Genomic DNA, 15982 nt, shown 5'->3' with positions numbered 1-15982 from the left:
TTAATTAATGAGGACTGCTGGTAACAAACCCCTAACATCTCTACCTATAGATTCTGCAAAACCTGTTTGGATTCAAACCCATTTCAGTAGATCTTTCAAGATATTACAAAGGAAACACTTTTTCAGTTTTACTGGGCAAGAGTAGAGAAGGGAGGATGCTTAAGTATAGTTTTAATTTAAGTCATAGATACCAGACTCATTAACAAAATATGACAAGGTACTTCTGGTAGGTCATTTACTTACCTCCACTTGCTGATTCTTGCTCTTCCCCTTCAGGAAATGTAGCCTGGCTTGGTAAGCTATTCCTAGAACGAGTGACTGACTCTAAGTGTGAAGCCCTTCCCAACAGAGATAGCTCATCTAGCACCTCTCCTTCTTTGGCTTCCAAATCAGATTTTGAAGTGGTTAACTGTTTTATGTTACCTGGTGCCATTAAACTATTTGGGTCATTTAAACAAGCTACAGTACCACTGTCCAGGCTTAATACTCTGGCACGATTTTTGGCACTGTTTGTGCTAGAAGTCCGTCGTGTAGATCTTTTTTTGCTAATTCCTTCAGAGCTTAAGTGGGTTTTGTGAGCATTTTCAGAGTCTGTGCCCCCACGGTCTTTAGAAACATATTTGGTCTTTAAAGCACTGTATTTTCCCTCAGGAGACTGGCATGAATGGGAGGTGGTGCTGGAAGAGCTATCACTGCTGAACTGGTGAGCTGACTGCATGCTTGATGTCCTGCTCAAGTCACTTTGATCACTGGAGTCCTCATCGTGACAAAACACAGCACTGTGAGGTTTAGTACCAGATACACCTCGGAAGGAAACATATTCCCTGTGCCGACTTGAATCAAAACTACTAGCCCGCTTTTTTCCTGTCCTTCTCCGACTGGACTTGTGGGTAGAGGCTGTTCGATGTATTAAACTAGAAGATTTTGGTCGAACATCTCCTTCTTTTTGTTTTCCACTAGTTTCTTTAGCAGCTCTTGAATCTACTAACACAGCTAGTTTCTCACTCTGCTCATCTCTTTGTTCAGCAGCCTTCCCATGTGGCCTGTCAGCTTGTGTAGTCAATTCATTGGCATGTGGGTTCTTATTGGCCTCTTCTGAAGCAGAGGCACCAAGACCTTTCTGGCTGTGCATCTCATCAGATGCATTAGAACCCTTTACCTCTTGAACACCACCCAGAGGACTCGCTTCCACAGCAGTCCTTTCGCTACTAGTCCTTTTGTCAGTAGTAGAACTACTGTCATCCTCTGAGTCGACACCACAGTCTTTTTTCTTACCATCCTTTTTCTCTTCTCTCGGAGACTCCTCCTCATGCTCTGACAAAACACTTTCTATATGCGTTGAGCTAGTATGTTCACTTTTATAGCTACTGATGGTACTGTTGGTGTCACGATCAGTCCCGCTGCAGTAGCTTTCTGTTGAACCACTGCTTCTAGTACTCAGGCTTCTCAGACTGTCCATACTTTTGTCTGCTTTCAAGGATTTGCTCTTCCCACTCTTAGTCAATGGTTGAGGGCTGCTACTTTTCAGAATGTCATCTAACTGAAAAACTCCTGAAATGCAAGAGTTCTCACCCAAAGACTCTCGGGATCCAGAAGGGGGCTTGGAAGCTTCTAACTCACTGACAGGATCTAGTCCTCGTTTTTGCTGATAGAGGGGGAAGTCATTTAGTGAAGCATCTGGAAAAGCAACAGCAGAACTAGAAGTCCTTGGTACACCTCGAGGTCTATGATCCTTCCTATAGGAGTGAGAATGCAGAGTTACCAGCGAAGCTACTTCTGTGTCACATGCACTGTTTTTAGACTGGTCCACAAGCTGGTTGTTCGAGAGGCACACTTTGTCACCGCTGTCCCTTGGCAAATCCTGTCCAGACGACAATGATGGTTGGATGGAGACAAATGAGTCGTTCGACACCAGACGAAAAAGCTTCCGATCAGTTGCCAAATCTGTTTAAGTACATATTTAGAAATATCCATGAAGAATGTTCATCTAAGTTATACAACTTGCTTTAAAACTGTTTACATCAGACAAAGTAAATTAACTGAAAAAATCAATTGCAAGTACTATGAATTCATTACATTACAATTTAAAAATATTTTATAACATTTGGGCAAATCTGACAGGCCTTTTTTTAATAAAAAAAGAAACCATCAATACCAGCTTATCCCTAGCAACTAATAAGATAAGGCAATTCTGACAAGTCTCCAACCTCCTCTATTGCTTACGTGTCTCAGACTTAATACTGTGACATATCCCTAAGTTTCTTAATTATAAAAGTGTACCCTGCCTTTCTTTTCAGTTCCTACATACAGTAAACAAACTTTAAAGGTATTAATGAAAACATAGTAAACCCCATTAACTCTGAAGTCACAAAAACCCAACAAAAATCACCTTTCCTACCAGATACCAAGTAAGCTCACAGTTAGCAAGGATGCAATCACTGTCACAAGTCTTTTTGTACTATAATGAAACTCCCTATGAAGTCACTGAGTTTTACTACCTCCAAAAAAAAAAAAAAGAGGTGTTTTTTGCTGTTAAAGCAAATCATGAAGATTTGCTGTTAGCACTTGGTTAAAACAATCATTCCTGTTACCCATCACAAGCAGTCTCCTGTAAGTGTCCATCTGCAGGCAGTACTAAAAGTCAGGCTACTTTCCCTTTTGCTACTGTCACTAAAAATAGAAGATCTGGAGGCCAAGTTAAGTTTCTACAGTTGTTAAACTCCTGTAGAGTATATTTGAATGCATGCACCTTAAGAGACTTCACAGTTACATTACTCAGCTGAAAGTCGCAGAACCCTGCTGCCTATTACAACAGCATGGCCACCTATGATGCTCCATTTCAAACACACTTTTTGCACTGAATCACATAGTAATGATTGAATCATCCATCTAATGGCTCTAATCACCCATTAGTGATTAGACTGGCAAAAATGAATGGCGGTATTCTCAAAGTTAACTTCCTCCTAATCACCAGCAAACAAACAAGCAAAATCAGCAAACAAAGATTTCCCTTTGGTTTTATGCTGTTTTAGTCTGAGCAGGTCTTTTCCTGGCAATGAAGCCAAACAAAAAATTGTCCTGTTTTGTGCAGAACACAAGCTAACAGTTTCCTTACATAGTAGAAAAAAAACTTCTAAAAATTCACCAACCTCTGGTAACTTGCATCTTGGAAGCAGCCTATGGCTCTAAGAACATAGAGCTCTGTATGGGGTTATTTACTTTATAGTAAAGCCTGCCACATTTACATTTGTCTGTACTCATAAGGAAAGCAAATTAATCTACAATGAAGTCCATTAACCACAGGCTACCTGTAGTCTAAGAGATGCTGTCTAAAGAAATGTAAGTTAGCTATCTTTCAGCAGCAAGGTGACAGTAAATATTTATTACCTGCTGGAAGATGTCAGAGCAAGGAACACACATTCAAAGAATAAAGTTATAAGCATTCAAATTACACTTCTCAGAAGCTTGAGTAATTAAGAATGGAAACAGGGAACTTCAAGATAGACTCTAAGAAAGGGTATCAATAAACTGCATAAATTTATTTAGCATATTAAGCAAAGGGTCTTCGGTAACAAAATACCATGTTTAAATATGGAGAAGAAGAAATTTTACCTTGTTCTTCACTCCCTTCTTTACATAGGCTAGAACTCTGGCCAAGACTTAAACTGATATCATCAGAGGTCTTGGCAGTGTCAGTATCACCTGCAAGTTTTAAGAAAAAAGAGTACTAGTGCTCAAAGTATTAACACATACACCTACATTCTCAATTGTCATGAAAGACTGTTGCTTCTATTTCTTCATTTATAGGTAAGTAACAATAGTTACATAATTACAATAACACAAGATTTCTTTTAGATACAAGTATTGTCTATTTCTATTATGTTCCACAGAACTCAATGGCAACCAAGATTTATTTTCCCCCTTAAAGGTGTATCTATTGGAATATTTATTTTTGAATGCTTGTCCATAAAAAAAGAGGGGTAGACTACATAAATACCTGTAATAGTCAGAAAAGCAAGGAGAAAAACAAAATCAAGATGACAAAAATTTGCATTCAATTTTTTTTGCCTTATTATTGGCTGGATAAATGTATAGGAAAATACCCATAATATGCAAAATTGTTATCTTTTCATCTTAGAGGAGTTCACAAGGGCTGGAAATTACTTCAGCCAAAAGTCAAACAACAAGAAGTAATCAAGTCATTGATATACAATACTAGAAGGGTAATTGGTTGCACTAAACTCAAAATAGTAGAGAGAAGTCTACTCCAACCAACTCTCTGGCTCTGTATTTTACAGGCAAATGGAAAACCTGTCATTCCATGGGAAGCAGAATACAGGCCCCAGAATATTCTCTCCTCATGTTTCGATTATATCATTTGCATGTCCAAAGAAAACTTCCCCCAACTAGAAAATGTTGTATTTCACTCAAAAAAGAAAAAAAAAGTCAAGATGACTAAGGTAGACAGTATTTGGAAACACAGTAAACAATAGTGATTTCAAGTGCTCCTGCAAGGTAGTTTAAGTAGCTAAAAATCTCACCTTTGATGGTTGCTGCTGTTCCCAGACGAGATAACCCAGATCCAACCTAGAAACAGGAAATTATGTAAAAAGGTGTACACTTCCAGAAAATAAACAACTGTTATTTCCTATTACTCCAACACATGCATTTGCCTAGGAGAGGTTTTTAAAGGCACAAAAGAATCCAGCAGCACAGTGCTATAAAATTCTGGTTATGTTTCCACTGCAAAGAGATGAAAAGTCATTTAATTAAGCATCCAACTACATCACAGCACTATTCCATTCAAAAGCCAGTCTTCATGGAGACTTTACTCTGCTGATTCTAAAAAGTTCCTGATCTAGGAATTCTCCTTACTTAATGTGGCAACAAAGTACAAACACAATGCTACACTAATAACTGCTGCTGTAAAAATTAACATTTAATGCTGTGACTTTGGTTGTCTAAAATGCTTAAAGAAAACACCATCTTAGTATAAAACTTATCAATTTCAGTATAAAACTTATCTGTTCAATACAGTAAACACTAAGCTAAATCCAAAAACTGCTCCCATGTGAAAAGATACCTATTTTTCCAGTTAATTTCACATTCAATGGCAAACGAGCAGGCATGGTATCTTCTCATACAAAAAATTTCACCATTTAGGTTTGCAATCTACCTTTCTAAATATATCCCATAATCCATTGGAGATTACTTTGCAGAAATGCTACAGAGAATTTGGTCTTACCTTCAATAACATTTTCAATACAACCTCTCAACTATAAACAGCATACAACAATGCAGATGTCAGATAATTCAATGACTCAGAAATAAGATAGAGGAAGAGCACTCAAAGACAAAATCTGAACCTATAATACATAAATGTGATGGCCATTTGATTGATAGATGTATACTTACTGGGATGCTGTTTTCCAAAAAATTCCTAGTTAAAATTACTCTGGGGAAAAGAGCATAATTCTCCTAGTTATTTTCTGTAAGCACAGCAATTTCAGGTAACCTGAAGATGTGTGCAGATCCTATTCAGCCATAGTAGAGAAGAACAGTGGGTTTATGTATAGTTTGAAAAAGCAGCTAAGAGTTTGTTTAATACATTTTCTTCACAACATTGTTACACACACTTTTAGTTACTCATTTTGTCATGTTTCAACATTTTTCCATTCAATAATATACTTTCATGAAGGCTGTCAGTGAATACAAATGCATCATCACAGGAAAGCTATTTCACACAGAAAAACTGAACAGAACTCAGATGCTTACTGTTCATGTTCCCTTTTGATGCTGCACATTCAATCACAGAGGACCAGTGAATACTCATTTTATTAGGACAAATAGATTCTAAACACTACACGTTCTTTCACATTAGCTTGAACTTCTTCACATGCTTTAATATTAAAACTGTTATGTTTGGAACATATTTTTTCCAAAGACCAGTCAAAGAACTAGTCTGGGCATCATGTTTCTATCTTCCTACATGGCCCATTGTTTCCTATTCCTTTGCACCAGCAAATGCCTTCTCTCTTGAAGAAAAATCTCTTAAGAGTATCTATGCTGCATAACTGAGTATGATTCAGATAAAAACACCAACATTAGCATACCACTGCACTTCGTTATCTACTGCTTGCTCAGAGAGCTAATTAGAAGAACATGATACTGTAATACCATGCCAAGGACTTCCATGTCATTTGAAGACAGGTTCTGTGTCTTTACCATGATGCTGCATTGTTCATCATCAACATAACTGTACAGCCTGGCCACTTCATCTACTTGTACTCATGAAGGGTTGATAAAAACTAGCCACAACCGGCTAAATGTCAAAAGCCAAACAGAAGGAATAGCAAATCCAATGCTATGGAATTTGAACACATAAACGTAGCAGATATAATACAGGAACAGAGCAACTTCCCCAGTGAAATACAAGACAACTAGAACATAATGAAGTTACATTAAAATGTAATAAATCCATGTTCTTCAGCACTTCCATCTGGCAGGACTCCCTATTTAATGCTTTCTTCCCAACCATGCTGAACAATCAAGGAAGTGAAGATTTTGCAGAGGACATCCAAAAAAATAAACAGTGTTAGTCTTCCCATTTCTAGCAGTTTATCTTTCTTTATACTTTTAGCAAACTAATTTTTTGACAGCAAAATCTGACCTATAAGGAATAATAACCTGCAGAAAGCCATTCACAGCTGCAAGAGAAAATCAACAGTAGAAACATTCTAAGATAACTTAACAGAAGCCTCCTCAAATACAGCATTTAAATTTACCAATTAAGCTTTAAATGCCAGAGCAAACAAAAGTAAGGGAGGAAGACAAAGTTAGAACATAAGCATGAAGATACAGCTTGAGCTACCCAAAGGGACAAGGGAATCCCACCACAGTGGGTTCTTAGTACTTAGCTCACCATACTCCGAGCCATTTTGATTTCTTAAATCAGAAGAAAGCTAACTGAGGAAGAGGGAATACTTTCTGATGGGACAGTAGGTTCCCTTTCAAAATCCAGCCATTCCTAATTTAAGTACAAGATGGGTTGAGAGCTATGCTGCTGGGAGAATGCTATACCTTCCTAACAAAGCAGTTACATACAGAAAAGAACATTGTTTTATCTAATAAAAATTACCCCAAAACCCCATAAAATAATAGGAAGAGGTTATCTACAGACTGCAAAGCCAGCAATACTAAAGCAACAACTGTAGCAGCTTTAATTCTTACCTGGTTGTTTGGATCTATCCCAGCATAAGAATTGCGTGAACTACAGCCAACAGGGGGAGTTGCTTCTCGTATGAACTCTGACATCTCAATCCCTCCACCAGGGTCACTGAGAGAAACATTAAAAATAATCAACACATTATCCCCACCAGTTAAACGAAATTTTGTCTATGTTGAGCACATATTCAAGACAAGTTTTCCCTTCTCAAAAATCAGGGGCTCAAATATATCCCAATATCTTGGATGAACACTGGCTGTTTGACACAGGAAGCTCAGTCTGAGCCAGAGCACTCCATAACTCATCACGGAAACTGCTGCCACAAGTCTACTGTCACCAGCCAACACAAACTGTGAAGACTTAGGCCCTACAAGGCATTCCAAAACGCTGACATATTAAATTCTCCCTGTCTTTATGTGTACACATGTTACTTTTGGATCAGCTGTTCAATTACAACACCTAGAAATTCACCAATAGAAAAAAATACTACATAGTACTCAGAGCATGGAAAGGACTCCTTGTCCCTTCCTTAGACTGAATCTGGGAGCAAAAGCAAGGATGGCTAATGAAGAAAGCCACATGTGAAAGCTTTTAAACATGCAGAGACATATAGGGCCATAGTATCTCTCCCAGGGATGCAAACCACATTTTTCTACTCAAAAATAACTTCCCTTCAGATACTTTACAGTCCCTACCAAGAAATATTTTGAGGTACAACATATATACCACTGAATCCTAGTGATTTCACCCTTTCAGGATTAATAACTATTGGTTTGAAATATTTCCTAGAGCAACACCATCAAATTGTAATTCCACAGAATTCAGCTTGTCAAAGGCAGATATTTTACGAAACAAAAGCAAGTTGGATTTGTCCATTAGGACAGTGGGGTCTGAAGTCAGTTGAGGACTAGAACACAAGGATCCAACCTAGCACTGATTGTTAATTGCGAAGAGGAAGCAGTTGAGGCACTCTTTTTCCTATCCCATTGAAGTTCTCTTAAAGCACCTTGATCCAGGAGACTTGTAAACAGAAGTATCTACAGGGTAATTTGACACCGATCCTCTCTGCTTCTTCCCAAATATGAACAACAGCTCCTCAACAATCAGATTCCAGTGTTTTACTTAACAAAGTACACACACACACCACTCGTCCAGCCAGACCAAATACACTAAAGACAAAGGCCCTCTAAGGAAGGGAACAGAAATGGACAGAAGCACTGCGAGACTTACTTAATAGACCACTAGTCTTATAGGAAAGTCTTATGCAATAAGAAAAACACTTAATAGGGTGGCCTGCACAGGGCCAGGAATTGGAATCAATGATCCTGATGGGTCTCTTGCATCTCAGCATATTCTATGATTCTGTCAGTTTTTGAAATACATGGACATCAATCAAGGATATTGTAAACAAACTGTCGATACACTAAAGGATCTGACACATGATTCATCCTACAGCATGACATATTAAGCTGTTGTCATCTTGGAGAGGTGTAAAGGCACAACCTCAAGAATCACTCTAGATAATATAACAAACACATGATTCTTCCTGCATTAGAGGTGACAATAATAAAAAAAAAAGGACAGTTTGAAGTTAGGAATATATTCCTTCAGTTAAAATAAGTTAACTTAAAAGACAACCAGCCATTAATGAGCAGAACAACTATGGTCCAACTCCAGCAAATTAAAAAAATAAGTGAGAAGCCATCATTTTGTTACAGCTCAGCAATGAGACAGGCATATTCACAGAGATGGCTGTTTACAGAGCCCTCTCTGACCTAGTATTATCAACTACACTAAGGCAGGTAAGGAAAATGAATTGTAAAAGATACAGCATCAGCTTCAGCCAAAGCATACCTTCTGTAAGCATTTTAAGAATACATAAGTACATAATGTGAATTTAAAGACTAAACTGAAAATTCTCACAATGCTTAAGTTCAGCATACATTACAATGTTAACGGAAGATATAACAAAGAATGCCTTTCACAAAAAGATGAAATTCCTTTCCTGTTTGAATAATTCATTGAGAAACACTGCATGTGATTGAAGTACATCCTATGAAGTAGAAAAATAAGTAATTGCAAATAAGCTTTCATGCATAGAACCAGGTAGTTAGCCAAAGAAGGCAGCAATTTTGTCTAAAACTGAACCATCAGATATCAGCATAGGCAACAACAAAATCCATCACTGCTCTATTCACAGCTTCTATATTCTGTGACAGCACACACAAATGAATGGATGAACAAAAGCTAGTAACAATCATCAGCAAATAAAGTCTACAGGAAGAAGCAGGAAACAGATTTCTAGGATTGACCACTGTATGCCCAAGTACCTGGAGTTTTGCAACATCTGGAGTTCTTTAGGAGTTACATGACACTAGTGCTGTAGCCAGGCCTTCCTGATACGAAATTCTACAATCAGTTTCTTACAGTTTGCGGTCTTCATTTCTTAGGCAAGTGTTACACTTTACAGTTTGCAAACAAAATAACCACAGTGAAGTTACAACACAAATCAAGAAGACTGAAAAAATTACATCAAGCAATAGCGACTGCTGTGAAAGAGGCACTCAAAACTGACATAAAGCAAATTAAAACTACTATTTCTAATTATTGGTAACTCTGAATGAAAATTACTATCTGCAAGTATATCTCACCAGCATGTCAGAGACTAATCAAAAGCATGAAGAAGCCATAAGTCTACATGAATTCAACTTTAAAATCTGACTTAGGCTGATTGACTACAGAAATCTGGCATTCAGACCAGAACTTCAAGGGGTAATCGGAAATAAGTTACTTTGATTTCTGGAAAAAGCAGAGGAGAAGTTTTATTATTTTCTTTTCAAAATCATCATCTGTCCTTAGTGTCCAATAAAAGAGTTAGGGTACCTAGGCAGGAGGCTGCTGTCAAAATATGTAAGAACCACTGCATGTACTGCAATTCCTAGATCACAACAGACTCAAGGATTAAGAGAAATTTTCTTCCAAGCTTGAGTCACTAATGATAGTCAAAAATAAAAACTAACTCCAAACTCAAGAACAGGTCTGCCAGCCACAGAAAACCGCAAGGAGAATAACCAGTAAAGGCAAGGCAACAGTCTTAGAGATCGTCCTTTTAAGTTTTATTTGCTCATATTTAAGTAGACTGTAAATATTTCAAAGATGCAACATTCTCCAGCTATTAGCTTTACTTGGTAGAAGAAAATGTGAAACTTATGTAGCATCATTATTACAGTTCCCCCATGCTGATGGAGATGAGAAACAGCAGTGTCACCAGATGAACGCTTTATGATATTTTGAACCATAACAGCCACTGGCAAGGAGCTATATTCATATATCCAAAAGAAGGACTATCTTAAGCATTTTAAATTATTTACGTGGGTCCACTGATGCCCAAACATCATGCTTGCACTGCTTCTTCTGTATTTCTACGAGACCAGGGGCCTGTATCCCCTCTACTTGCTTTCATGAAAGCTCACACAAACATTACTACACTAACACCTGAAGTATGAAAACAGCAACTCACATTCCTTTCACTAAATTAAGACTTTCTTTCAAAAACATGAACTAGAGAATTTCAGCTTTAGAAAGAGGACAGAAAAAAAAAAAAAAAAGGCATTTCTAAAGGAATGGTAAGTTGTTCTTTGCTTAAACATGCCAAAGTTTCATGGAAAGAAACCCCCATCCACAAACCACAATTAACTGAAGATAAATGAGTAGTTTGAGCAAGCCCACAAATGACAGCATATAATTTGTTAGATACCTGAAAGCACCACTTGGATGATAAACATCTTCAGAAAAAAAGAGCAGCAGTTCTTAGAAGCTAAACAGAATCCTGGACACAACCACTGCTTAATCCTGAAAATAAATATACTAAGATTTGTATCTAAAGTGCTCTCCATGACTGTATATGTGGCAGGGTAAAAACTCAAGGATCGCTTTGCAAACTATACTATATGCATATTTACTCAGTATCACATGCTGTAGCCTAAGCTATCAAAATTAATATTCTGATTCTGCAAATATTTAAGATAGTATCTCTGCTCAGATCTCCCCTATATCCACCTTGATTTAGGGAAGCAGAAAACCCTACACACACGTTCTCTTCCCAGACCAGTTTGGGTTTTTGTTAGTGTTCCAATTTAACTTACTAAAAAGGTTACAGCTCAATATTAAACACTCATTCTACATCCCATCTACTGGTTTGAATGCTACCCCAGAGTTCTTGTAAGCTTCCAGGCAAAGATTAGTGTATACTGTACATCCCACTTACCAAAAAGTAACTCCGTAATTTCTGCATTGACCTTGTTCCCAGTTCTAGTTAAGAGACCTGAAAGTGGGAACAAGGATCATATAAAAGTTAATGAAACTTTAGTTGGCAAGCAGGACACACAGCATTAAACTAACCTCTACTTCTGAGCTCACAACGCTTATAATGTAGTATCTCGTCCCATGTCAACTGCTCCCTAGACAAAACAGAACTGAAACATCCAGAAGTAATTCACAACACTAGTAGAAATTCCCTTACCAACTTTGGGCCCCTGTTTTGGAAGCAAAAGCTACATGGCAAAAACACCAAACAAAAAGAAAAACCCCACCAAAAACAACTAGGACAAAATGCCTATAGTCACACCTAAACTATGCATTACCAAGGTTGCATGAGAAAGAACAGACCACTAGTTTACTTCCATGAATTTTATTAAGCAGAGTAAGCATTAAGATACAATTAGGGAAGCAGTCTGCCAAAATACCTCAGAACAGTGTTGGTAAGGTATAGGGTGATCTAAACAGAGTCACAATTAAAATCACCAGCTTCAGTTGCCAAACACATCATGGAAAACGGGTCAGGTTTATAAAAGATTCATACATGAAGTCACTGTATATCAGCTTTAGAGGAATCTAAGACACCATTTTTGCCAACAATACCTGAGCTGAGAGAAGATACACAGGAACCCAGGACCATGAGAAGCTACCCTATATATGCATGGGAATGTCCTTTTACTTCTAAGGCTTATCACTTTAAAGAGCAGCAGTTTAACACTTCCTTTCTTTAAAAGCATCACAATAAACACACTCAAGAGGCTTCTTTCAACCACATTTCCTTAGTAAGACACACAATCTTTTAAGAGTCAGGACAGCATACAAATCATCTCACTTTGAAAACTACTCATGGCTACTAGTACCGGAAACTCAGAGACAAGAGAAAGGTCATCGCTAAAAGCTAACAATTCAAGGATGATTTATTTCACACAGTTTAACTTTTAAGATGGTCACAATTATCTAAGGCAGGCAGAGACTTTGATATTAGAGCTTGTAACATCCACAGTCTGATCAAACTGGTTACGCTGGCCTTGCTGATGAGTCATCTTTTACTCTTCTTTCTCCAAATAGTCTGGTCAGAGGAGAAAAACCTCTGGCATTGTTTTACTCTGGCTGCAAAGGAGATCTCTGGAAAGGAATCACCTCCTATTGACAGTACTTCAGAACCATTATTGTCATTACTGATCAGAGCAATTCTAGAATTTCCAAATTCACAGGACAGCATTCTCCTTGAAAAGACTATGACTGGAGTCAAGCATCGTATCCAACTCCTGGTTTTGCAACACTAAAATTGAAACACAATCAGACACTCCTCCTAGTGAGGAAAGAATTAGCATGTAGTATCTGGTCTTTGACAGCTAGATTTTTAATACTACACCTACTACTGAAATTAGATTACTTGTACTAATTATGTTCATTAAGTATTTAGTGACCTAATCAGCTCATATTTCCCATGCTATTGTTTCCAGCATGTTCAATACTGTTCTTGAACTCCTTTGGGGGAGGAACTAGGAAATTATTGTGAATGCTTAATTTCAAACCTAACACATAAATAAGTCTACTTTTTAAGACCAGACTTAAAACCATCTTTCAGAACCACAGAGGTCTGTATCTATATTCCCCCGTGTTTAATCTCAATCACCATTCCAGTTACACAGCTGATGAAGACAGGACTGTTAGTCACTTGAAGCAGTATGCAAAATTCAGCAGACAACTTACCTGGGCCCATTGCTGTCTTTCCTCTTGGCTGAAACACTGCTTTGTTCTGTTTTTGCACCTCTGTCCATATGCTCATTGGCATTCCTCTCCACAATTTCTCCCTCATCCAGCGCCCTGTGCAAACGGTAATTCACCATCTTCAAAACGATAAAGAGAGCTGCTATCACTGGGCAGTAGACAGCTACTATCATCATGGAAGAAGGAAGAGCCTTTCAAAAAAAGAATAAGAAAAAGTTAATGAACACAAAGTCAGATATCCATAAGAAGACTCCCTAGATTTTAACTGTTTGTTTAATGGAGAAAATATGACCATTCTGAAAGTTACACTGCCTACAGCCAGTCTTCATGTGAAAAATGTTAAAAGTCTAGCAACACAGAAGAAAGAAACCATTGCATTACCAAAGATACTAAATCACCACAGCATTGTACTAAATAAACTTGTTTGACTGAAGCTTCAGAGCCAAGTTCAACTCTCACTCTCTTCTTCCATGCTTTTGCAATGGAAGACCTAGACTAGGAAACTCAGAGCTAGCAGGTGTGAGACAAATATTTTTAATTGTTGTGAGTAGGAAAAGAAGGGAAGATTTTAAGCACATGAAAAACCAACCAAGCATGGGGTGAGATCTTATTTCAGGGCTAGGACAGAGCACCAAGTCCATTTCAGAAAAACTTGATGCAAGTTTGACAGCATGGCTGGATGGGAGAAAACCTGCTTAGATATCAAACATTGGTGTTTTGACTTCACTTGTCAGCTTCCAACGGCTACTGCTGCATGACAAGACACTGATCAGTCATAAAAGCCGAACTGTTTCCTCCTTGCATACATAAAGAGGTTGCTCACATGTGTGACTCACACACTGCACAGCAGAACACAACTTGCAAGACCATAGGCAGCAAAGATTTGTGCTAGATCACTGTACGCCCATGAAAAGGTAGCCAACACATGTTCTGAAGAAAATTTTTCATCTGTATGAAAGGCCACCAGAAACCACATTAAAAAAATCCTCAGTCCTGAATGCAACATTTGAAATTCCACTCAAAGTTAAAAGTGGAATGCATGCAGCTCTTGTAGAGCTAAATAAGGCTTTTACAAATCAATCACTTCAGCAACGGGTATTGATGAAGTCCAGCCTGACAGCTATTTAGGAGAAGTGTTCGAAGAACTGGTTAAACTTCAGATTTCACTTCAATGTATTTATCCTTCTAAAACATGCTTCATTTGTGTTTTTAAATTTTGCCATTTCCCTAGGCAGTGATTAAACAAAATGAGATATTAAGTCTCAGTATTCATCCCAAAATTGACAATTTCCTTTACAAAAGCAACAAAAGTTTAGGCTGTGAAGTATTTCACTGCACCACTTCACCCTGCTCACAGTGTAGTTCAAGATATACCTCCAAAATATAAAAATACAGACAGACAGATGACAATCAGCATTAAATATCTGATATCCAGCTTGAATATTAATGTAGTGAATGAGTAGAACAAATGAACTGTCTTTTTAGACCTCATGGCTGAAGGACAATTCCAGCTTATTTTCATACCTCCCTAGAGAGACCATGGGAAGGGAAGAGTCATCACTGATAAAAAAGCCCCAGGAACATCTTGCAGAGTCAAAACAATGCTCAGAGTAGAAGACAGCAATGCCTCTCTAACCAGTGCATAGAAACATTTTGAGCTATTTTAAATTGACTGGCTGTCAACATAGCATAACATTATGCAATGTAACAATCTCCTACTTAAAACTATTCCCCTGAATCTCAGAAGGATTTTAAGTAGCATAACTTAACCACAATAGTCAAACAATTTACAGGACTCAACCTGGTCATATGTCCTGAATAGAGAGGCCTCCTCTTCCTTTTCTCTACTAATATTCCCCTTTGACTCTTCAAGATGCCCCTGGAACTTTGATCATCACAATGACTCTTTATAACCTAGCAAGGTATTCCTCCAAAACAAGTCAAGTCTGACAATCATCATCAACACCTACCTTTTCCTCCAAAACAAGTTAAGTCAACACTGAATATAACATTTGAAGTAGGCCAGGCAAACTAAGCTGAAGTTTGCTAAGTTTCATTTTGTGTGCTGAGCTGGACATCATCATGATGAACAGAGATTCACTTACCAAGCACCAGCTAAGGAGGAGAAAGAGGAAACAAGCTACTTAAAACCAACATCAATAAGCAAACAGGATCCACAATGATACGGCATCCTTACAACCCCTGAAGCCATGCTAGGATGGTTTCCTCAAGAAATGAGGTGCTTCTACTTTCAAAATCTTCTGAGTCGGTTCCCTGCAGGCAAGGGCTAGCCTGTTGATTTTGGAAAAACACATGAGCTTCCTGTACCTGCTAGACAGTATGCTACCCCATCACACACAGCTTCACCTTTCCTCTCCTTTACAATACCCAGTGTTCAGAAGCGTCACACTAATGCTAGATAACAAAAGCTAGAGTTACTTCATAAAACACATGCCTGTACTCTTCTGTCTAGAGAGCTCATCAATTTCTCCCCTCTACCCCGTCAGCAGTGAGGTCATAGTATATCCAGTTTATCTTGCAAAATCTACACATCCAGTTTTTCAAAGGAAAGCTTTAAGAACAAGCACAAGAAAAAAAGAAAAACACCTCATGTAACTTGCAGCAAACCTAACAGGGAATTTAAACTTTTTCCTCACATCCTGTTTTCACAGGATTGCAGAAAAAATTTTAAAAAGCTAAGGTAAC

The 15982-nt window shown here is 38.0% G+C and overlaps 1 protein-coding gene across 8 annotated transcripts in view; it reads right to left on the bottom strand.

Annotated features, from left to right (window-relative positions):
• PCNX1 (pecanex 1) overlaps positions 1-15982 on the bottom strand; it is a 90332-nt gene that overhangs the window by 68797 nt on the left and 5553 nt on the right. For 7 of the 8 annotated variants that reach the window (XM_068193287.1, XM_068193284.1, XM_068193285.1 and 4 more), the window contains exons 2-6: positions 13259-13467; positions 7231-7336; positions 4542-4587; positions 3613-3702; positions 244-1944 (exon numbers count right to left, since the gene is read on the bottom strand). In XM_068193287.1, coding sequence (XP_068049388.1) covers positions 244-1944; positions 3613-3702; positions 4542-4587; positions 7231-7336; positions 13259-13467 — 2152 coding nt within the window. Of the gene's footprint in view, positions 1-243; positions 1945-3612; positions 3703-4541; positions 4588-7230; positions 7337-11492; positions 11550-13258; positions 13468-15982 lie in introns of those variants that run through there. The other variant, XM_068193292.1, reaches the window with a different exon arrangement.

The sequence above is a fragment of the Anomalospiza imberbis genome, chromosome 6 (assembly GCF_031753505.1).
Source record: "Anomalospiza imberbis isolate Cuckoo-Finch-1a 21T00152 chromosome 6, ASM3175350v1, whole genome shotgun sequence".
NCBI lineage: Eukaryota > Metazoa > Chordata > Aves > Passeriformes > Viduidae > Anomalospiza > Anomalospiza imberbis.
This window is presented reverse-complemented; position numbering and strand designations above follow the sequence as displayed.